This window comes from Mustela putorius, unplaced genomic scaffold, assembly GCF_011764305.1.
Source record: "Mustela putorius furo isolate JIRA1106 unplaced genomic scaffold, ASM1176430v1.1 tig00000407_pilon_pilon_pilon, whole genome shotgun sequence".
Taxonomy (NCBI): Eukaryota; Metazoa; Chordata; class Mammalia; order Carnivora; family Mustelidae; genus Mustela; species Mustela putorius.
Genome location: NW_025421373.1, coordinates 11,864,887 through 11,889,615, shown reverse-complemented (window position 1 = coordinate 11,889,615; position 24,729 = coordinate 11,864,887). Strand labels below are relative to the sequence as shown.

Below are 24,729 nucleotides of genomic sequence, written 5' to 3'. Positions count from 1 at the left end.
AGGCGCCCCCACTTTCTTTTCTAATGCAGTTTTGACAAGCAAAGATCATGTGAAGGAACTATTAGTTTTCCTTTGGTGCCACAAACCGGATTTCTTTTTCTTCCTTGACACACTGGATAGTTCTAAAAACAAATAAAGCACCACCGTCCTCCGATCTAGCCTACGTAACCCAAAGGGAAGCCTAACCTGGAAGACCAGTGGAACCCAGCCTGCCACAGCCCCTGGAGCCAGAGCTGGAAGGAGGTGCTGCAGGAAGCAAAGCCGGGTCAGGGCAGGTGCAGGACCCAGGGCGGGATGCGGAGGACGGTCTGCCCGAGCATGCGCACTCGCACGGTGCGCGCCCGTGCACGAGCGCATGCGCGTGCAGGTGGCAAAGGGATAATGCGTCAAGCCTCTCCCCACAGCTGTCCCAACCAGGTCATTCACGAGGCCACCGACTGTACATGTAAGGTCATTTCCGCCTCGCCCGGTCTCCCACGGGCTACGAGACTAGCCAGTTACCATCTTTCATTCTGCAGCTTCTGCAAAGCCCTCTGGAAAGCGGATGCCAGTCAGTTTCTCCTTTCATCACCTCTGGCCGCGCTCATGGGCTCTTCCCGGGTGACAGAGACTGACAAACTATTCTACAAGAAACGCGACCCATATTTCATCAGCTGCAAAGCACGCTGACGGCTCTCAGTGGAGGCTGCTCGTTGGTGTTGCATATACTTGGGTAAACGGGAGGGAACTCTGAATTTGAGGAAGCCCGGGGCAGCCATGTGCGGGGCTGCAGCGGGGCGGACGTTCTTCCCGCACGCGGCGGGCCCGTCCCAGGAAGCCCGCGGCCCGGCCTGAGCCCAAAAGAAAAGGACGGACAGTGTTTGGCAGCCAGACATTTTGTCCCCCTGGGCTATTTATTGCCTTTCCAACTGGCCCATTCCTGCTTAATTGCATCACTGACGCTTTACCAGAGAATCAAAATGAGACAAAACAAAACTCACCGTTTCCAGGCTCTCTGGAGACTACGAGGACCGAAGCAGGGGACGTGCCCACACTGTTACTAGCCGTGATGCGGATCTGGGATGAACACTGGTTCAGAGGTAGTTCTGTACCACTGGCCGGAGCAGGAATGGAGAGGACCTCGGAGACGGATGTTCGGTCTAGATATTCTATGACTATGTTATAGAACAGAATCTTCCCGTGGGCCTGCGGTTTTGATAGTGGCTGAAAAAAAATACGGATCACCAGATCACCGTTTCAAAATGGGCTTTCCTTTGAAGGGAATTTGCAGAATTCCTTTTTTTTTTTTTTTTAACTTTTCTGTCCCTCTATTGCCACACACACACACACACACACACACACACACACCACCAGCAAATTAAAAAACAGTTTAATTGAGAAAATAACACTCTAAACCAAGCTTAAAATCAGGCATTCCACTCTAACTGAAGTTAAGTAGAAAAGGAGACCATTTGAGCTCCTCAAGAGCACAACGTGTCCAGAGAAGAGGGACCAAGCTAGAGAGGAAGGGCTTCTCTTCAGCCTGGATAAGAAAGGAGTCAGTGAGCGCGGAGAAGGGAAGACACGAGAAGATCCCGGCAGGAAGAGCCTGGCCTCTGGCCTCCCCTCTCCCTTCAGGGGTCTTCTCCCTGCACAGTTGTGCCCTGAGCCATTCCTGGAGCACACAGCCCCCTCCAGACCATCCTCCAGGTTCAAGAGAGTTCCCTGCCCACACTGTCTCAAGCTCACTGCCAGGGCCTGCCCCTCCAGTCTGCCTTTTCTAGGGCAGACGGTGGCCCTGGTATGTACACCCCTAGCCCTGAAAATGGACTGTGAGCAGCTGTTTACCCAGGTGTGGCCAGAGCCTGGACACAGAGACTGTGCCCATGTGAGAGCCAGGCTCCCTGCAGAGAGAGCCAGCCTGGAGGTGGGAAGGAGAGCCGGGGCGGGCGTGGGGCATGGCTTGGGGCCAACTCTCCTAGGACTGTTGTGTTTGTTATGAAAACATGATCTGAGGGTCTGAGAGTTCTGAACACAAACCTGGACTTCCAGGTTGCCAGGCTTTAATGGGCTAGGGAGAATGTCAAAATAGATTTTACTTTTTTTTCCCAAATATATTTACATTAAAGTTTTTCAGCTTGATGCATAACTCCTGTATGTAAATATTGTATTTAATATTTATAACTTTTAAATATGGTATACGCTTCTCCACTTACACTCAGGCCTTGAGCCCTGCAAAAGTTAGAGGAGGTGGGAAGAGAAGTTTCAGAGGTTCAGGACTGGCCACCTGTGGAACGGGATGTCAAGGAGGAACAGTCCCAGCATTAGGGAAATGGGAGTAGGCAGGGACTCCTCCCCTGGGTAAGACGTTCTAGTTCTACTGGGCTCGCATTAAGGTACCCCCTTCCCCCAACAAAGATGGCGCCAGTATCTGGTGTCACCCCGGAAGACAGTGACAAGCAAACCTATCTTGTGAAATCCATATGTCTTACCTTCCAGAATAGAGTCACAACACAACGTCCCTGCACTGTTTTCACATTTCTCCAGACATCAGGAGCCTCCGAGGGAGCTGAAAGGAACCAAAGGAAAGATCGTATGTCCTGTTATATGTATGTAGAACAATACAACCTGTTTCTAGTTCAGTCAGAAGAAGTGAGGACAACCTGCCTACCTGAGGCTTGCTTCTCACTTTCTTCATTCTCTGTGACTTCTACCCACTTGTCCACAGCCAACTGTTTACACCTCACTAAGTGCACACAGCACAGTAGGTGCTTCACAAAAGGTCTGCTGCATCAAACTGAAAGCTCTTACGAACACCAAGCCTGAGTTTCTGGAAGTCACCAGAAAATTGTGGAATCATTCATCAGTTAGACCAATTGTAGGAGGTTAGTTAGGTAAATTTCTCATTTGCTGAATTTCTAAGAGCAGCAGACCATTGCTACTTCCTTGCTTCATCTGTGAAGGTTGCAATGGAGGTGCACTAATGGGGAGCCCTAGGAGTTGGTGGTTCTCTGACGTGTGTTCATGATTTCACAGTGGCTGTTCCTCTCACTGGTCCTCTCGCCTGGCCTTGGCACCCCTCCTTGATCCCCACACTCCCTCCTCCCCACGCTTCTTTCCCCGCCAGCTCCCGGCCTGCCTGGGGAAGCTGCCTGCCAGTTGGACACTCAGGGCACCCACTCACTCCCTTACTCTACTGTTCCAGAAAAGTCTGTATTTATCACCAGCAAATTGTAGGACAAATGATTTGTGATTTGATTCTAAACATCTCAACGCAAGAGGAATTGTTTTGGAGTATAACACAAAGACTTAGCTGTTTTATAAAAATTTAGTTTACGGTGCCTAATAATTGAAACTTAAATAAGTCCCTTTTTAGTTACTGACACTTTCTCAACTTAAAGATGACTGTGTATTTTTAAAAATGTATTAAGGCAGATTTTATTTTATTTAAATTTCTTTAAAAGATTTTATTTATTCATCTGAGAGAGAGAGAGGACAAGCAGGGGGAAAGGCAGAGGAAGAGGGAGAAGCAGACTCCTCGCTGAGCTGGGAGCCCGACATGGGGCTGGATCCCAGGACCTGGAGACCATGACCTGAGTCAAAGGCAGACAAAGGTGGCTCAGATGGCTAAGCCACCCAGGCGCCCTGAAGCAGATTTCAATTTGCTAAATAATCCACTGGAGAAGCCAATACGCAAGAAAAAACTTACTAAAATACTCAGAAAGGACACAGGACTCTAAGCTCAATGCAAAATCTTCAGCAGGCTGGTAAGTCAGTCTTTGTGAGAACAGTGCCCTTAGCAGAGCTGTCTGCACTCTGTGTTTGGGTCAATATAGTTTCTGCTGTATTTCTCCTGGTGCCACTTCCATCTGCTCACTACGATTACGCTACAGCTTGACCTTTCCAGCATCAAGCAAAGTGTTGTCAGAGGTTAAAAAAATGTAGATATAGATACATATACACACAGATTCACTACCAGTAGCTTCATTTCATTCTCTTGTTATCAAAAGCAAAATTGATTATTTTCAGATTTTTTTGCACTAAAGAAATACAATTTACTAAAAACTCTACCCTTTTGCCACTATCCTTTTATACTCAATTTTGGTTATAATGTTGGAATAAATTTGGAAGGAAAAAAAAACCAAAGCAGAGCACTATCATTAAAGTAAAAATTCTTTAATCAAACACAACTGAAGGGGGATACCACATTACTGTCAGGAATAGGGCTTTTCTACAGCAGGGATTCTTGAGGAGTCTATGCCTCTAGAAAAAAATTACTGGAGGCCCCCAGGAGGGTGGGAGAGCGGGCTGGGAGGGGGAAGTGGCGGGAGGTGGGGCAGGAACACCAGACAAGGAGAGGAAGGCTGCGGAGGAGAACCAGTGACCACCGCACGTGTAGGCTCGGAAGAGCTGTCCTCGTCAGCCCTCAGCTCCAGTCACTACTTTAAAATGGTCCCCTTGTGGCGAAACAGAAAGAGCCCCTCTAGCCTACACACACACACACACCTACACACACACATACACACACATACACACACACACGCCTACACACACACATACACACACACATGCCTACACACACACACAGACACACACACACGCCTACACACACACAGAGGAAGAGAAGTTGGAATCAAATAAATACATATATTCCTTCCTCTGGCAGTAAAAGGGCCAGACTTGAATCGACGAGATCCGGAGGCTGTAATAACTGCATCAGGAGACTGAACACACAGAATCGGGTTCTAGGTGAGAGTAGAGCTCTGGAGTCAGAGGGCCGGGGTCTAGGTCACAGTCAACAGCTCTGCCACTCCCTGGTGAGGCCAATTAAATCACTGCTCCTCTGTGCGCCTCGGGGCCCTCACCTACACAGCGAGAATGGTTACCCATTGTGTCTCCTGCCTGGTGTGAGGCGTAAGAGAAAAACCCAGCAAGTGCTGGAGCTCTGTGGGGCACTCCGTAAGGGCCAGCTGCCCTAACTGTCATGATGTTACATCTCTGCCCTTTAGTAACTCCACAAACCAGGAATCTACAGGCAGAACTTGCCTCCTCTGTCTGCTGGGCAACAACGATGATTTGTCGTTTTGAGTGGGAAGGAGATGAAAGCTGGGCCGGGCCAGCTCATCTCTGGAGGCCCTACTGGAAGGCACCACAAGCCATAGTTATTTGTCAGAAAGACTCGTGGTTCAGTCAGGGTGAGGAAAGTCCCACCGCAAGAATGATGGAGAAAACTCACAGCTCGCTGTTGCTGAACGAATGACGTGTCACTAAAAATTCAGTTTGCAAGTATCATCACATTTCCACACACAGCCTGAAGTTGTTTGGTATGAGAACAAAGCTTTCCTTGGCATGGACACTACTGTTTGTCCCTAGCCCTTAATTTGAAAAGTCTACACTGATTTACATAGCTCCAGATCCAATGAGGACCCAGCAATACTAGCTTAGAAACCATTTCGTGGGCACCTGGGTGGCTCAATGGGTTAAGCCTCTGCCTTAGACCCAGGTCATGATCTCAGGGTCCTGGGATCGAGTCCCACATCAGGCTCTCTGCTCAGCAGGGAGCCTGCTTCCTTCTCTCTCTCTGCCTGCCTCTCTGCTTATTTGTGACCTCTGTCTGTCAAATAAATAAATAAAATCTTTAAAAAAAAAAAAAAAAGAAAAGAAACCATTTCGCAAAATCCAATGGGGACCCAGCAATACTAGCTTAGAAACCATTTCGCAAAATCAAAGACGAGAGAGAAAACGTATAAAAGAAAGCACACTGACTGACGCATGTTTGAGGTGGACAGCTTCCCACTCACATGCTGTTAAGCATTTAATCCGGTTCTTTTTAAAAAGAGTATTCAGCCTCTGTTGCAATATGTTCCCCTCGGGTCTGGATACAGTCAAAAGCTCTCAGGGAAACCCTAACCCACCTCCCATGGGTCAGCTGAGATCCTTGAGTGACACTGTAGGGAGCTGAACATACCAGCTTCAGCTGTGGTGAAGTTCTGATGCGTCCACTCACTCCATTTCCAGAAGTAGTCGCCGTTAGCACAGCGCACCTGGGCCAGGTACTCCGTGTCTGGCTCCAGGCCACTGAAGAGGTGCGCACCATCCACCTTGACGGAAACGTTGTGCTGTTTCAAAGAACGGGAAGGAGGGAAGAAGGAAGGATAAGAAGAAATGAAATTAAAAGAAAAAAGGAAACAAGAAGAAAGAAGCAGAAGAAGGAACAGAGGAGACAGGTGTAGTGGTGAGCATACTTCATTGCAAAGTCAAATCATAGCATGGTTCAATCAGATTTGGGGTAAGACTTCTTCTTGTTGGGAAAAGAAAATCTCTAAAGCCCTCTGCCCAACTCTAAAGTTTGTGATTAATTCCATGAACTTTTTAATTAAACAGATTAACCTTATCATCTGAACCTGCACAAAAATAAGATTTTATCTATTTATTTTTAAAGATTTTATTTATTTAGTTGACAGAGAGAGAGAGATCATAAGCAGGCAGAGAAGCAGGCAGAGAGAGGGGGAAGCAGGCTCTCTGCGGAGCAGAGAGCATGATGCGGGGCTCAATCCCAGGATCCTGAGACCATGACCTGGGTCTAAGGCAGAGGCTTAACCCACTGAGCCACCCACATGCCCCAAGATTTTATTTTTAATTAATTAATTTATTTATTAGTTTCAGAGGTAGAATTTAATGCTTCATCAGTTGCATATAACACCCAGTGCTCATTATATCAAATGTCCTTCTTAATGCTCATCATCCAATTATCCCTCTCCCACCCACCTCCCCCAGAAATAAGATTCTAAAGAGGCTTTATTCATAAGTCTCTCTGTTCAGAACATAAAGGGATTTTTGAAAATAGGAAATTAAGCAGCATTCTTACTTGTGTCACTTTTCCTTCACCGTAGAGTTCAACTTGGCACAACAGTGTATAATACTTCCCAATGGAGTGTACTTTCCACGTCATGGTAGCACTTGTGGCACTTACATTTTTAAATAATATATTGAAGGGAGCCATTGGGTGCACTGCCAAAAAAAAAAAAAAAAAAAAGGAAACAAAGTAAAAAAAAATTCAAGCATAAATCCAAAAAGGCTTTTTGGTAAATAGCAGTTCATATCTACATTTATTTATTCACTGGTATTTTTTTGTTGTTTGCTTTTGAAAAAATAGCAAACAAAACCAGACTTACAGCCAAGATGGAGTAAGCCAACTACAGCCTTCCTCTCTCATCGATTATATTAGAAATTCTGAACAAAACATAAGAAGAAACTACCAGGATTCCTGAAATTAAACAAAAGCAGGTAGATTGTGAAAGAGGATCAAAACGTGGAGAAGTGGCTCATGGGGAGAATATAACAGAACCCAGAGTCTAAACAAAATAACATCAACAATGTCAAAGGTAAAATCCATACATATTCTACATACATAAAACCCAGAATATGTCACCAATTTCTAAAGGAAAAGATAATCAACAGATGCCAAGCTTAAGATGGCCCTCATGGCTACAATTATTACAGACTTTAAGAGAGACCCATGTCATAACAGTAAACAAGTTTGAAATGAATAGAGGAAAATGCTTCTTAGCAGAAAAATATAAACTATTTTTTAAAAAAATCAAATGGGAGTTTAGAACTAAAAAATACGTGAAATGAAAAATGGACTGGATAAGGTTCAGGTTTTAAAAAGACAAAGTAAGTACCTCCCATCCTGTCTCTCTTCCTGAATCCAGTCAATACAGTGCATGGAGCATTCTCAAATATTCTACTTAAGAACTCTCAAAGGTAGACAGCAACAGGCAGATTGGAGAAGACCAGAATGTGAAATATCGCTGTGCCGGTAGTGGGGGGTAAAGGAAGACATGGGTTGTAAAGCTTCTATATTTTACGTAAAGTGGAAAATATTAACTCCAAGAAAACTGTGAAATATTAGTAACATAATCTCCAGAGGGAAAAAACAGGAATACAAAGAGATGTAGGAGAAAGTCAGTAGACAAATTGAAGTGGAATACTAAAAAAAATATTCAAATAATCCCAAAGGGGGCAGGCTGGGCAGAGTGAAGGAACACAAAAACAGAGGGAACAAATATAAAATAAATAATAAAATGGCAGATTGAGTCCAACCATATTAATAATTATGTCAAATATAAATGTTCCAAACACACCGATAAAAAGACAAATTGTCAGATGGGAGAGAAACTGAAACCAGTCATGGACCTGCCTTCAAAGTGCAACAGGGAAGCAAACATGAATCACTAACCGCAAAACCAAATGTGACATTGAAAGTGGGGTGACCACAGTGAAAGTGTAAAAGGCCTTTTGACTTAAAAGATGGAGTTCTAGAAGCCCCTATCCTGAGCCTTCGTCTTTATCTCATTATCCACAGGCTCAGCTGTTTAGGCCCAAACTCTAAGACTCATCTTAAATTCCTCTTCCCCTTGTAACCTGCATGCCTTCCCTAAGTAAGTCCTACCAGCTCCAAAGTGAATTCAGAATATGACCACATCCCACCAACTTCATCATGCCACCTGGTGCAAAGTCTCTGCCTGACGACTGCAACAGCCTCCCATCCAGCTCCCTCTCTCCACCCTCGCCTCTGACAGCCCCACCTGTTCGAGCTTTTCCTACAGCTTAAGTCACGTCACTGACCTGTCCCAATGGGGACCTTCTAATACAGCTGGTAAGACTACCCCATTCGTCCCACAGCCCCTGCGTGACCAGGACACTCCGATCTCCTCTCTCTCATAGTATGGGCACAAGAGCATTCTTTCTGTCTCTCAAACAACCCAGAGCTTGTTCTCATCCTATGACCTTCTCAAATCCTATTCTTTTTGCTTCCAATGCTCTTCCCCTAGATGTTTTCTGTTTCTGTCTCATTCTTTGGCAGCCTCATCCTAACTGAAAAGGCATCGGGCATTCTCTACCGCATGACCCGAGTTGACCTTCTCCACAGTGTGGAGCGATACTCGAAATACTGTATGTGTCCACTCCCCACTCTTATCCCTCATCCCCTCCCCCAACACACCTACACCCAAGCTCACATGGGGCAGTCACCCTGTTTTGTTCACTGCCAAGTCCCCAGTGCCAGCTATACTAGAGGCACTCTGTCATTGTCTGACTGACTGGCGATTAAGCTAAAATCTAGAAGATATGGAGGAATTAAGAAAGTAAAAAGCAAGGGATGAGCAATCTAGAAAAAAGGAACATGTGTGAAGATTCTGCATTTCATAAGAGAGAAAACATGTCAAAACATAGTAAGAGATTTTCAACCTTCAGGATCTGTATTCAAAACCATGACAGACACCAGCCAGGAAGCTGACACAATGGAAAGGGCAACCCCCCCAGCATGGAGAGGCTGTAGGAGTTCAAGGGCCGGGGTAGGACCAGGGCAGCCCCTTTGGAAAACCACTTGGCTTTGTGTCTGAAGTTGCTCATTCACATGCTCTATGTCCTCACCGATTCCACTTTGGGGTATACACTCAAGAAAACAAAAGGAGGGAGCACCTGGGTGGCTTAGTGGGTTAAAGCCTCTGCCTTCGGCTCAGGTCATGATCTCAGGGTCCTGGGATCGAGCCCTGCATCAGGCTCTCTGCTTATCGGGGAGCCTGCTTCCTCCTCTCTATTTGCCCATCTCTCTGCCTACTTATGATCTCTGTCTGTCAAATAAATAAAAAACAACTTAAAGAAAACAGACACAAAGCCAAGTGGTTTTCCAAAGGGGCTGCCTTGGTCCTACCCCGGCCCTTGAACTCATACAAAACAAAAGGAGGCCAGTCCTACATCCATAATGCTCATAGTAGCACCATCCTCGAGAACAAAAATCTTGATACAACCTGAAAAACCATTAGAAGCCATGCCTGACCAAAATACCATAGATTTATGCAATGAAATACTTCACGGTAATGAAAACCAACGGACTATAACAACACTCAATAATATGGGTCAATATCTGTAATTTACTATCACACAAACAGTACTTACCAAATTATCACATGTGGCTTGATGTCTCTTATAAACATTAAAAACCAATCAAAATAAAAACAGTATTTTTAGGATGACATTAGAAATAAGAATACATACACCTATACATATATACACACATTCGAGATTTTTTTTTATTTTATTTTATTTTTAAAGATTTTTATTTATTTATTTATTTGACAGACAGAGATCACAAGTAGGCAGAGAGGCAGGCAGAGAGAGGAAGGGAAGCAGGCTCCCTGTTCAGCAGGGAGCCCTATGCGGGGCTCAATCCCAGGACCCTGGGATCATGACCTGAGCCGAAGGCAGAGGCATTAACCCACTGAGCCACCCAGGCGCCCCAGCACATTTGAGATTTAAATCTGTACTTATCTTGGTGGAAGGACCCAGGTGGGGGGCTGTGGGATGGGAGAGGCTGTGAGTTCCAGTCAGAGTTCTAGTCTGAAGGTGAGTAGTAAGCAGGCAGGTGCCTATTACATTATCAAAACAAATAACCAGGGACTGTGGGCCATGCATGCTTCCATGAAGAGAAGTGTGGTTTCAACAAGTTATAAATGAAAACTTTTTTAAAAAGACTTATTTATTTGAGACAGGTGGAGAGAGAGAGAGAGAGCACATGAGTGCATGAGAGGGAGAGCCTGATGTGGGGCTCAATCCTGGGACCCCAGGATCATAACCTGAGCTGAAGGCAGACACTTAACTGACTGAGCCACCCAGGTGCCCCTAAATTAAAAGTTTCACTTAGGATGTGAATCAGGCAAAAATATACAACATTTCCTTGATCACAGAGTGTGTCACACAATGAGTTCGTAACCACAGTGGGTTGTGATACTGGTCTCACCTCGATGAGTCAGGTTAAAAAGAAGGTGAACACTTCTCTTTCGTAAGTAGTTTTCAGCCGTGAGTGTGAAGTTATACATGTCTTGCGACTCTGGAGCTACTTGCCAAAGACACCAGCTTTTGGGTTTACAAAGGGTCTTTTTCCCGGAAAATCTTAAAAAAAAAAACACACACACACACACACACACACAAAACGACAATTTCAGGATTTATACTTTTGTCAACACAGAGATATATCCCTACACTCAGGGCACACTCAGTAGCCTTCAAATTATGTTCCACATGACGGTGTCGATCCCCCGCCATCAACAAATGTCAAAAGTGAAAACGTTTCAACAAATTCGACTTCTGTGGTGAAATGTGTAATGACCATGTAATGACCACCTCCCTCCACCAACATAGGGGATGAGACGACTCCTTAATGTATTTTAAATATTCTTTTATTTTTTTAAAAGATTTTATTTATTTGACAGACAGAGATCACAAGTAGGCAGAGAGGCAGGCAGAGAGAGAGAGAGAGGAGGAAGCAGGCTTCCTGCAGAGCTGGGTGCCCTGGGTGGGGCTCGATCGATCCCAGGACCCTGGGATCATGACCTGAGGCGAAGGCAGAGGCTTTAGCCCACTGAACCACCCAGGCACCCCTATTTTAAATATTCTTAAAAAGTTAGAAATTAGGTAGACCCAGAACACCAGATGGAACTATGTTCACATCAAGATTCACCACTAACAGGTTTTCTTATCATTTCTATGGGACAGTTTCCTTTCTCGAAACTCAGGTGGAAAGTATCACACACCACTGAAGGACTTCTTCCTCACTCTGGCAGGATGCTTGTAAACTATCTGTTCACATTTTCCTCAATATCAGAATGTGGCTCTTGTTGCTGTCACAAGCACCTTAAACAAGGAAGACCCTGTCAAGAACGCCATGGGAGCTAACTTACGATTCAAATAACGTGTAGCTCTGGGAAAGCTGTTTGAGCAAGCCGGTGTCACTCCCCGGATCCCAAGTACAGTTCAATGTCATGAAGTCCTGGGTTTCACAAGAAAAGTCCTTGGGCTCCTGGAGGACTTCTGTCCATACAAAGGAAAAAACAGATGAAAGGCCTAGTTAAATCCCTTTAATGAAAGACAAGGAAAACATAGAGCTCCTTTTGGGTTTCAGGCCACAGAATCACTCTGAATGATAAAAGCATCACACTCCACCCGTACCTCTAGAAAGTCACAGTTTAGATGCTCATCTGGGCCCCTTCTCCCTTCCCTTGGTCTTCTCTGAGGCATCACCGGGGACCAGTGGTGGGAGCTGTCCCGGGAGTCATACCCCCAGGGCCTGCTAGGAGGCACTCAACACCTACCACTGACTGACAGACAGCTGGAGTGAGAGGAAGAATGAATGAATGAATGAATGAATGAAGTCAGTGTTGCCTCCCCTGGAAGCTGGGGCTCGCAGACAGCCTCGGGGATGTTAGGCTTGAGATGCCAGCAAGTCCGATTTGGGGGACTGCTAAGCTGGGCAGCAGGGCGCTGAGAGTTCCAAGGTCAAGTGCAGTACCTCCGAGTCGTCCCCTCCTTCCCTGCACCCCCCACTCGGCATGCCTGCAGCTCTCAGAAGCCTGGCCCTGGGAGACAGTGGACGTGGGTGCCCGGGAGCCTGGAGCACGCCTCGGGCCTGAGAAGCAGGAGAAAGCAGGCTCAGATGTTGCCCCCCCGCCAGTGCAGGGAAGGGAGGTCTCCTGACCACATGCAGGAGGCCCCCGGGCACGTGCACCAGACCTCCGTGAAAAGCGCAGTGCTCACCCTTCCCTGCTGCCAGCCACGGAGGCACCTGACGTTTTCCACACCCACTTCAGAGCGGGTTCCTCTGGATTCCTTGGCTACAGTGTTGGGGCCAGGCCTGTTTGTGTTCATTCACCATCAAACGGCCAGTCCTGGTCTCACTTCACAGAGAAGGAAACTGGCTCAGAGAGGTGGGGGAAACTTGGCCAAGGTGGCACGCCCAGGCACAGGAAGATGATTCGAACCCAGGTCTTCTGGGTGCAACACTGGTTGCTTCCCTGGAGTCGGTGCCCTGCCCTCTCTCCCACTCCACCCCCTCGGCCCCCCACCATGTTGCAGTCCTGCCGCATGGCTGAGGCAGGCAGGGCCCTTCCCAGTGGTCCAGGAAATGGGCCGAACTTTCTCCCCTTTAATAATCTTGGTCTCTAGGAATAAAACGGTCAATAAGGCCAAGATAACAATAGGAAACCCTTCAAGATCTTTTTCAGAATCTCTTCTAGAAGACTGGGGAGACAAAAGAAGATCCAGACCACGGGTGGAAATGTTTACTTGCCCTCTGGGACAGGAAATTCCATCTATTCTAGGAAACAGGAGAGAAGAGCGCAGAGCATGTGCACACTTACTTGACACAAAGAGAACGGTGCCCTTTATCCCGTCTCCTTGGCCCGGCTTACAATAGATATTTGTCCCGGTTTCCCTAATGAAAGCAACATGATTCAAGTTGAACACGGACACATTTGGATCGAGCTGTTCTCCCTGCATCCGTACGCCTTCCAAATAACAGGATATGTTATTCTGATGGCTTTTGGAAACGTAACAAATGGTGACATTGGAGCCTTCTTCCACGAGCTTATCTTTAGGGAAAATGAACAGCGGGTCCTGTCCAAGAGAATTCTGTACTGCAAGAGAAACAAAAGGCCGATCAGTTAGAACATCACTCAAGTTTCAAATCAGCCCCTCTGGTTTGAAACAAACAATGACAGCTTTAGCCTCTTCTACCTGTTGGGGAAAAGCCGAGCCTAAACCTCTGGGCAAACCTAGAAAAGTTCAGGGCTGCGCAAACACTCCTTCTTCCAAGGGTTCCTACTGTTAGGCAAAATGTTGCTGACATTCCTACTGCAAAGACAGTGCATCCCTCGGCCCTGGGATCAGGTGTCCCTGCCAGCTTTGCTTGTGACAGCCTCTATGGGCCACAGCCCCGAGAGAGGTTCTGCATTAGGTAGGACGTACAATATCTCTTACCACCAGCACAGGTAGGATCCACCGAGCCCAAGTTCACTCACCCAGCAGGTGGCAAGGCCACATTCACATCTGCCAGGCCTGCCCATCTCCATAGCCATGTGTGTCCCCCATCCCCCCTTTTTATGGTTTTATCTACTTGTTTTAGAGAAATTAAGCAAGAAAAAGAACATGAGCAGGAGGGACAAAAGGAGAGGGAGAGAGATAATCCCAAGCAGACTCTATGCTGAGTGCAGAGCCCTACACAGGACTCGATCCCACAACCCTGAGATCATGAGATCATGTTCTGAGATCATGATCTGAGCTGAAATCAAGCTTCGGATGCTCAACTGACTGAGCCAGCCAGGCACCTCCACGTGTCCCTCTTAATCTCTACGTTGTACTACTGACCACATCTCTGCCCACCTTCTCGGAAATGCCAAATAGCTCCTTTTCCACCGTCTTTCCTCCTGTACGACCATCAGTATATAAAAATCCCCAGGTGTCTCCCATTTCAAGCCAACTCGCTGCCCTCCCTCTGCCTCCTTCCCGCCCCTTCAGCCCCGCTCCCCCCAGTCGCAACCCCCGAAGGGGCTGCCTGCTCTGACTGCTTTGGCTCCCTGCCTCCCACTCAGTCAGCCCACCATAGCCACGGAAACCGCCACCACGGACCTCACCCTGCCGTGTGGCCTGTGCAGGGGAGCTTTTTTAAAGGTTCCAGGCAAGTCTCATGGGCAACACGGCTGAGAACCAATGTTTGGGGGCTAGAATACACAGTCGGGTTTTTCATTCATCCTTGACTTAGACCAGAAGTTACAGCTTTGAGAAATCTAGCCTATTTTATCAAAGCTGTTTATAATGTTGTCCTGTCTCTTACTATCTTTTCAGTCTGTTTTTTCTGTGTGTCCCTCTGTCAGCAGTAGGATGTAATGTGAACGGTGGGGGTGGGGGTGCTCTGGAGCTAGGCTGGTCCAGGCTGGAACTCCAACTCTACCACTTACAGGCTCGATGAACTTGCATGGGTTCTTTAAGCTAATTGTGATCAGTTTCCTCATCTGTGAAGTGGGGATAAGAACAATTCCAAAGGGCTGATTTGAGGGCTAAATTAATATGGAGAGTGCTTAGAACATGACTAAAATGAAGATTTAATTCTATTAGCAGTACTAAACTAATAACAAGGCTACTCATGGGTTAATGTTTGCTATCAGTTTGACTTTAAAAGATGTGTATAAACACAACAAAGGAATGGTTCTATGGGCAGGAATTCCAGATTATCTGGCAAATGGTGTACATTAAGAGAGCCAAATGGCCTTGCTTTAGAACCAGCTTATAGTTTAAATGAAGCATAATAAGCTGTGGTAAAATCCATTCTAGATTTTAATGATAACAAAATTAAATTATCAAAATTAGGAGATACATACAACATATTTCTCCATAATCTCATTACTCAAATGAAGACTTGATTTCATTGTTTCCATATTTCACTGCTTCTCTCTACCTTAGGGGTTGGCAGGCTCGGGCCCATGGACCAATTCTAGTTTGCCATCTGTTTTTGTAAATAAAGTTTTATTAGAACACAACAATTCTCATTTGTTTACATATTGCTTAAGATGGCTTTCCCATTATAATTACACGTCTCAGAGTCATGGCTAAGACTAACAGGGTCTGTACAGCCTAAAATATAGTTCCTATCTTGCCCTTTACACAAAAGCTTCCTAACCTCTGCTCTAGGTGCAGACACATTTTGTCTTCTTCTAATAAAAGCATATGTACAATTTATGTCCTGCTTTGTTCTCTTAGTAGTTGTAATAAACACGGGTTCCATGTTTGGAAAATAAATATGAAATTGTCTGAACTTGCATAATTATCTCTGAGAATAAATTGTGAGGCAAAACCGTAGACGTCTATCTCCTGGTGGCACGGTTCACACCCAGACTTCTTCATTCCAAGGGAAGACAAAGAAAAATAATGTCGGTTTCTACTCGGTCTCCTCAAAAGACTTCTACTATTTGGCTATCGATCCCTAAGTAATATTAAATATTTGAGCTTTTAATTCTTTTACCACCTCCATTCTTACCATCTGCTTCCTCCCATGAACTCCAGCTGCTCCAGACCCTTGGCCCAGGGGTCTTGGCAGCATCTACTGCACTCCTCATTCTTATAAAATGTTTCGCGCATTCCAAGGGGAGCTTGGATTCCCAGCTCCAGTGCAGAACCTGGTTCCACTTCACAGTGGTGGTGTAGTTCTCCTAGAAAGAAAGGGAAAAATTTGGAAATGTGGATCCATGCTGTCCTGGAAAATGGCCTGATTAGAGTTACCCCCAAGCACTCAGCCAAGAGCCCACTGCAGCTCCCAGATACACGCAAGAGTGGTCCATCCCTAAGCAGCCCACTCCCCCACTCCAGCGTCACAGCAGAACCTTCCACAGCCTCCTGCCTTTTGAGAGCTCATCTCCCACCCGCCGATGGCTCTCTGATTCTAGGGGACTTGTGGGGAACAAGTTAAAGAAAGCTGAACATACTCAAGTCTTGGGGGGAGAGGTCAGAGTTAGAAGGTAGGCAAGGGACTCGTCACACACAGAGGCTGCTAAGAAAACTTTTGCAAACTAAGAACTAATTCAGTCATTCTTTTTTTTTTTTTAAAGATTTTATTTTATTTATTTGACAGACAGAGATCACAAGTAGGCAGAGAGGCAGAGAGAGAGGAAGAAGCAGGCTCCCTGCTGAGCAGAGAGCCCGATGTGGGACTTGATCCCAGGACCCTGAGATCATGACCTGAGCCGAAGGCAGCGGCTTAACCCACTGAGCCACCCAGGCGCCCACTAATTCAGTCATTCTTTAAAAATAAGCAAGACCAAGGAGTATTTTCTTAATAATTTTTTTTAGCCACAGCCAGATCAAGTTGGCCAAATCTTTGTAGAGAGGGCAGGCCCTCATGGTACCCAGGAGTACCGAGGGCTCTCCGAAGCCAGTAGGAGGCTCTCCGTGAGGCCTTTGGGCTTTGTTTGTCTGTTTTCTGCTTGGTTTCATTTGGTCTACTTGTCTTTGCAGATATGGTGGCCAAGGGGACACGTCCTCTGAGCTCCGCCTGTTAGAATCTTCAGTCCCCAGGGAGGTCAAGCACACAAGATGTCTTACACTGTGCTCTTGGGAAGCTTGTTCAAGTTGAACTGCAACTGCTCTTCCCACACAGCCTTTTTTTTTTTTTTTAAAGATTTATTTATTTACTTTAGAGACAGAGTGCGTGAGTGGGGGAGGGGCAGGCGAAGAAAGAGAATCTTGAGCAGACTCTGTGCTCAGTGCGGAGCCCGGTGTGGGGCTTGATCTCATGACCTGAGATCATGACCCAAGCCTAAATCAAGAATCAGATGCTTAACCACCTGAGCCACCCAGGCGCCCCTCCATACAGCCTTTCATCTTGATCTTTCTAAAATTCTGGTGTCTTCTTTCTCTCATTCAATGGGCTTCGATGGTTCCTTTATACCTTACCCTCTCAGCCATCTACATGCTGATTCCAACCTGCCTCTCCCTCACAAGGACCTCCTCTCTGGACACAGTGGTCTACCTTGCACTTGGGGAATAGCTTTGTACTTTTACACCTCAGTGTCTGCTCACCCAGTGTCCCTGGTTTAGGGTCCCCATGCCCCTTCTGCATTAGGAATGAGTCCAGGCTATACCCACCCCTACCCCCTCAGAAGTCCTCCTGCATACTGGGTATAGTCATTGGCATTTCATCTGTGGTTGGGTTGTGTCCCTGGCTGGAGCTTGGCCCCAAGAGAACGGACACAGGGCTTTGTTCTTCTTCCCATTCTGCAAGGCTCCGGGCACTCAGGCTCCCCGGTGGGCCCCTCCAGGACACTTGCTTTCTGTCCCCACTGCTGGATGATGGGAACATCAAATGCTTGCACTTCCTGGGGAAAACTGAGCCTGCAGCCCCATTTCTAAAGACCAATCTAAAAGCCTATAGTCATGAGGATGGGGGTGACGTGCGTGTCACACACAGCCAGTGCTGACAGACTCTGAGGCCTTCCCTCCACTTTCTCCTTCCCCCCTTCCGGGCCACAGCGGAGCCTGGGCCGAAGCCAGCGCAGCCTTGGGGTGAGAGCACCTCGGCCCACCTCACAGTGCACAGCCCTTGCCCTCCATGTGGGACTCCAAGTTACAAAATATTTCTCTTTTGATTTATTGTGTTGCTTTACTCCCAAACTACAAAATACACGTTTTAAATACAAGATTTGAGGTCCCGATCTACACAACTTTTCCTATTTAATACAAACAATCTTGAGTCCATTTTGATTAAATCTTGTTTAAGAGCAAATACCAAAAAACCAACCAACACACCAACCCAGAAACTGCATCAGTAATGGCGACCTTGCTGTCCACAAGCCAACAGTTTGGGCTTTTCCTCCTGCATCTCTTGGGAATTGAGCCACTTTTGTCATCCCGGAGTGTCACCAGTCACTCCAGGCACCTCTCTGCTGGGCCCATCGCACAGCCCCCTTCATACGGGTAATGCTTTGCCTTCTCCCACTGCCCCACCTGGTCTCCGCTGTGAGCCAGAGCAGACTTTTCAAACACTTCCAGCCAGATCCTGTCATTCCTCTTCTTTTTGTGGCTCTCAGGATAAAACAGGAAAACTGAGCATGACCTCCAGCGTCCTGTGTGGTCCACCTGGGGCCACGCCTGCCCCTCTGTGCTCCAAGCTTTCAGGCCTGGGAGCTCACAGCCCTCCCCTCAGCGCCTCAGCTCACACCTGTGGGCGCTTCCCAGAATATTCTTCTCCACCCTCCCTTCTAAATTAGCTTCTAATCCTCTTCCTTATTTTGGCTCAGAAAGTCCTTCTTTCAAGTTGCTGGAGAAGGTCAGGCCTTGTCGGAACCCCACAGCACCTTGTCAGCCGCCAGCACGGCACATCCCACATTTGGGACACTCTGGTCTGTGTGTTTTTTCTCCTCATTCCCGCTCAGCCCTGACAGACCTACGCCTTGAATCATGGCTGGACCCCGGCTCCCAGTCTCCCAACTGTGCGCTCAGTGACTGCATCATTAACAGGCGGTGTGGACTCTGTTTTCCTCAGAGGCTATTGTGCGGATTCTGTCTAACCACACACTTGTGCTTTGCGCTGCTCATAGCCTTGTCATGGAGGAGATAAAACTTTCCTTGAATGCACCAATTCAGTGATTTTTTTTTTTTTTAATGTGATGAATTGTGCTGGGGCTGTTTTCATTCACTGAAGTGGCAAGTTTCATTTGGCAGACACCAGTAAGTCGCAAGAAGTTGGCACATTCATCTCTCCAGGAGTCCAAGTGAGGTCACAGACTCGAGCGCAGATCCCTGGCAGACTCCGCTCCTGGCCCCCTTCCGGGCCTGCGCTAGGACTCCACGCCGCCGTCCCTGGCCACTGACCCGACCAGAAGGCCAGCAGCCGGGCAGGCCGAGGGCAGAAGCGGGTCCAGGCGAGACCTGTGGTGCGGGCAGGCGGCTGGCTGCCAGCAAGTCTCTGCGTGGCCCTCACAATCCGGGAGGCAGCCCAGGGTCCCCGGCCCGGCTGCAAGCACTTGGGACCAGGACGGTCCTCCTTGGCTTGGTTAGGCACATGACCACCAGAGGCAGGAATCCTGAAAGCTGTCCTTCCTCCGCATGCAGGAAAGCGAGCTGCCAGCCTTGCCTTACGGGGAGCCACCTGATGAAAAGGGAGACTGCACTCTCTTCAGAAGCAGTCCCCTGGGCTGGCTTCCTTCCCCTCACCTGCAGGGGGATCTCATGTCTCTCCTTGACTTTAGGTCTGGAAGGGTCAGACAAAGGCTTCTTGTGGTATTGTCTGTTCTGGGAGGCCTGGCCGCTGATTCCCCGGGGCGTGCCTGTGGCCTCACCCCTGTCTGGGCATGTGACTGAAGGAGGATATTGTCCTGGCTCGGGGAGCTGCCCGGCACAACACACCACTCTCCTCTCCCCTGTCAGGCTAAGCTGGGTGATAATGGGGTCCAGATATTGGACGAGGCAGAGCTCTAGTCGCGAAGATCTCGAGCCTTAGTAGTTTACAGAAGCAGGTTTGACAAGCTGCTCTCCCCAGAAAAAAGAGCTCTTAGACCAATCAAAGGTGAAAACAGAAATGAACAAGTGCCTGTTAGAAAAATAAAAAATGGGATCCACTTGGTCTATGGTTAGCGTTACTTCTTCTCATGGTGTTAAGTACTAGTTTTCCATGAATTCTTCCAGCATTTCTCTCAAACTTCCTTTTCTTAGACAACTAGCCTCAATATGACCTTTGGGCGATATTTTCCTGGGTCTAAATCGACAACCAATGAGTGCAACCATCAAAAATACAAAAATATGGGGGCGCCTGGGTGGTTCAGTTGGTTAAGCGTCTGACTCTTGATTTCGGCTCAGGTTGAGATCTCAGGGTCATGAGATCGAGCCCCACATCAAGCTCCACACTGGGCATGTAGCCTGCTTGGGATTCTCTTGCTCCCTTCGTCCCTCCCCTGCTCACTTGCATGCACTCTCTTTGTCTCTCTCCTCTCTTAAAAAAAAAAAAAAATACATACATACATATATAAATGAAAGTACAAAAACGATTAGTATGAGCTCCAGTGGGCAGATATGCTGATGGTAGAAAGTGAGCAGTTGTAACACGTAATGCTTTTGCTTAAAATTGGAACACTAGGGATGCCTAGGTGGCTCAGTCAGTTGGGGGGCTGCCTTCAGCGCGGGTCATGATCCCGGTGCCCTGGGATCGAGTCCCACATCGGGTTCCTTGCTCAGCAGGGAGCCTGCTTCTCCCTCTGCCTCTGCCTGCCACTCTGCCTACCTGTGCGCGCGCGCTCTCTCTCTGACAAATAAATAAAAATAAAATCTTAAAAAAAAAAAATGGGAACACTAAACAACTCTCACTGCGGGAAATGACTCTTGGCGGCATGGAATGGCAGACTGCTATCAACCTGGGTTGACAAAGTCCAAGTTATACTTAAGGCCTCTCACCCAGATCTCAAATGCATGAACATGGAAAGTAACCGGAGGCTTCAAAATGAGTAGCATTTCCACTTTCCTAAAGGAACTAACCATTCCGAATCCCTGCGCCCACGCTTCCAATGCCTGAGAGAAGAGTAGCCCTTGGCTGAGCAAATGGAGATCCCCAGCCGTGGGGAAACATCCCTGTGTTTCCCTTCACGCCAGGCAAATATTTTGTTCCCCTTCAAGGAGACAACATTCCGTTGTGTTGTCCTTCAGCATCCTCTGATAATGACTGAGCACGCTGTGTGGGTAGATCATTAAGGGTCCCCAGACCATAAAATGGAAACTTAATGCACGAGATGGAGAAGCGTCAGCTAAATGGGCCAACCATGATCTGAACCAAGACAAGTGACAAATCCCAAATAATTCAAAGGCAAAAATGATTGTGAAATGAAGGATTTTCATAACTTAATTTGCTGTAGAAAAAGCCAGAAGTGAGGTAACAAAGGACATCTTAAGTTACTCTCCAACATGGTGGGTCCAGGAAGAACCTCTTTGCTGGAGAGAACATATAGTGCTTGGACTCATCCTTCCTTGTATGAGCACAGTATGAGCGAAGCAACAGACAGGAAGCCACACTAGCAAGAAGAATGCTGCCAAATAAGTACATCTAATTGAGGAAAATGTCTGGTGGACAGGAAAGAAAGAGGGAAGAGAAAAAAGAAGGTTGGTGTTCATGGATTTTTGGAATTAGGACTCAAGGATGGACCCACGAGCCTGCTTAGGAGATAGAGCAGAAATGAGGAAATGATTTGTTTCCATAACATATAGCATCCAGCCTACTGAACCAAAGCTGTCATGTTATTTGGTTCCATACCCTCTTAACTAAAAACACAGAAATGTAATTGTTTTGGAAAACCATGTTGAGTGGCTAAAATGTTTCTATATTGGGATTTTTGTGGATGTTATAAAAGAAAAGATCTTGGTGTCAGAAAAGGATTAAAATGTTGAGCCAAAAAAAAAAAAATGTACTTACCACCCAGATGACATTAGATGTTTTAATTCTACTGATTTCTATCTGAAAAACCATTCTGAATTCCTGATGATGAGCAAGGTTGTGGACAGTCCATTGTAAATGCAAACACTGACATGTAGTATTGACGGAAACTTTCAGGGATTCAGGGGCCCATGGCAAAGGTTCAGACAAGCCTGAAAGGTCAAAAATAAGATATGAAATAACATTTAATAGGAACACAATTGAAGAGTCACAGATAATAAACTGGTCAGTATCACCACCGTCTAGTTTTGGAAAATAATGCTCACAGGTGCCTCTTAGAATTAGCCATCTTGAAAGTCCGCAAGGGAATTAGGAAATCATTTGGTAGATAAAGAAATTAAAGCCTAGATAAATGAAAGGCTATATAAAGAGGAATCTTGGCTATAAATTTCATATTCCTGGAAATCAAAAATGAGTTTTCTGTTTGAAAATCTGTATTTCATAGTTTATTAAATAATTCTGAAGTGGGAGCATACCCTATCTCTAGACATGATTGCTTAGATCTCAATGCACTACACTTAAAACACTGCTGGAAAGAATTTACTGAACTCTGTGGATAAGACCAGCAAGGCACTTGCGTGAAATGAAATAATTGTGATGATGTTCTTAGCTCAAGGAAGGACCCCAGTTGGAGAGACACAGGCGCTCAGAACAGGTAAATCCATAGAGGAGTAGAGAAGACTAGTGATCGCTGGGGGCTGAGGACGGGAGCAGTTGAGAGTAAGTGCTTCATGATTACAGGGTCTCCTTTTGGGGTGATAAAAATGTTTTGGAACTACACGGAAGTGCTGGTTGCATATTTTTGAATGTACCAAATGTCACTGATTTGCTCATTTTAACCACAAAATGGTTAATTTTAAGTTATGTGAATTTCCCTTCAATAAAATTTTTTTTTACATATCCATGATCATGATAAAAACATTCAAATGATACAGAGATTGAGACCCTATCGTCCTACCAACTTCACTCTATGGCCATGTTTAAATCAGATGCTTTTCTCGACCTTTCCCATACACTTAAAAACACACTAGACTGTGCATTCCATTTTATATTTTTTAAAGTGCTTGGGTTATTTTTCAGAAAGCTATAAAGAGAAGTAAAGCTATAATGCTACTACTCATTATTTCTGGATGGTGAAGCAGAGTGATTTTACTTTTTTATGCTTTTTTTGTATTTTGTAAATGTTCTTTAGAAGCATGCATTACTTTCGGACCCCATAATACGCTAGATTTTACAAGAACTAGTCTTCTAAGACACCTAGTTCACTCCACTGTGATGATACTTCAGGATGCAGAATTTAGTCCTCTGGGTCCATCTGCACCAAAAGGCTAGGCACCAGTCATTTTTCCAGTTTTATTTCCCACTGCAACTTAATGAATTGGCATTTTGAGTCTTTTTTTTTTTTTTTGGCATTCTGATTCTCAATGAACTTTGGAAGAGTGAGTCATTTATCAGACCCCATTCATACAAAGTTAAATGAAGTCAGCTGGAATTTCTGAACCCTTGAAGCCCAAAACATGATGGCCACTTTCTATTATTATTTGGTTAGAGATTTTTTTTCTCCTTTGTGAATAAAATTTCTCTACTCTTTAGTTAAAAGCAATGGCCATTATTTATCCTCTCCTTATACCAATCAGTTGGGGGAGTCTTCCAAGCCTAAGATTAAGCTAAGTAAAAGGAGGTTTAGGGGGACAAAAGAGGAGATCCCTTAGGGAATAGGAGAAAATATTTTTAACAATTAATAATAACCACTAGCACAGAGAAGGCTGGATCTGCAAAATCATCCCAGCTCCCCTGGCCCTCATTCCATTTTGTCTGCGTAGTAATTTGTTGCTGTCAGTCTCACACTCTAGATGCAAACTTCCTGGAAGGCAGGGTCCGAGGTAGAGACATCTTTGAACGGGCTCTTGTCCCCAGCACTCGGCACAACCTCTTTCCCCACAGCGATGTTGACCTCAAATCACAGGGACTCAGGATCTCCACAAGTTCTCAAGAGCACAACAAGCAACAGCTTGTCTCTCCTCGTCCGTGGCATTCTCTTCTCCCCAGGGCTGCTTTTCTAAGCCCTTGTTTGAGCACTGATCACAGTGTGTCTCCCGGTGTCTCCCCAAGGACTATGAACTCGACAAGGGCAGGACTAAGTCTTACTCAGCTCCGTGAAACCAAGTCCAATCACACACCTGTCACAGTGTGGACACCCAGAGACTCCTTGCTAAAGGATGAGTCAACAAAGAGTAAATCAACTTTACATCTGGTAAAGTAAAATTTAAAGTTGATTTACAGTAAATCAACTTTACTTCTGGAGGGTCGAGAAAGCTACTGTGTGATGCTTTAGGTAAAAGAGGAACTCTATTGACGTGAGCGATCCGTGAGTGCTGAGTAACTCAAGGAGTTGGGAGAGACATCAGTCAGAAATAATTCGGGTCAAAAGCAATTGAGGACTTCCTTGGGAAACAGTGGGAGACGTCAAGGTAAAGTCAGAGAGATTAAGGGACTGTGCAGACTCTTAAATCCAAACCCATTATTTTCCAATGAGGAAACCGAGTTTTAAAAAAAGGGAAGTGACCTCCCAAGAGCACCCAACTAGACCCAAACCCAGGGTTCTTGGCCCTCACCCACCTTTCTTTTTACAGTGAGAAGTGGGTGATCAGACAGCCCCGGGTTTAATCACAGACTCTTCTCATACTTCTCTCATCTAGGCTCTTTGTCTGGCCCCGACACTACTTAAGAAAATAAACCACGGTTCATGTATAACTTGGGACATCACACAGCCATTTAATAGAATGTTATTGCTAAAAGAACATTTGAGATCAAAGCTAAAAAGCTTCATTGTATGTTGTATTGTTTTAAAAAGCATATACTGAAGTACACATACTAAAATATACATATTTTACTTGTATATACTTTTATATTTTACTTATATTTACATATTATAGTGTAATTTC

General features: G+C 46.0%; 1 protein-coding gene across 4 annotated transcripts in view; it reads right to left on the bottom strand.

Moving 5' to 3' along the window:
* OSMR (oncostatin M receptor) overlaps window positions 1–24,729 on the bottom strand; it is a 52,151-nt gene that overhangs the window by 11,815 nt on the left and 15,607 nt on the right. For all 4 annotated transcript variants that reach the window (XM_045079497.1, XM_045079496.1, XM_013051720.2 and 1 more), the window contains 9 exons: window positions 21,764–21,936; window positions 15,851–16,022; window positions 13,179–13,454; window positions 11,724–11,853; window positions 10,784–10,935; window positions 6,848–6,990; window positions 5,948–6,098; window positions 2,472–2,548; window positions 981–1,203 (listed from right to left, as the gene is read on the bottom strand). In XM_045079497.1, coding sequence (XP_044935432.1) covers window positions 981–1,203; window positions 2,472–2,548; window positions 5,948–6,098; window positions 6,848–6,990; window positions 10,784–10,935; window positions 11,724–11,853; window positions 13,179–13,454; window positions 15,851–16,022; window positions 21,764–21,936 — 1,497 coding nt within the window. The remainder of the gene's footprint in view (window positions 1–980; window positions 1,204–2,471; window positions 2,549–5,947; window positions 6,099–6,847; window positions 6,991–10,783; window positions 10,936–11,723; window positions 11,854–13,178; window positions 13,455–15,850; window positions 16,023–21,763; window positions 21,937–24,729) is intronic.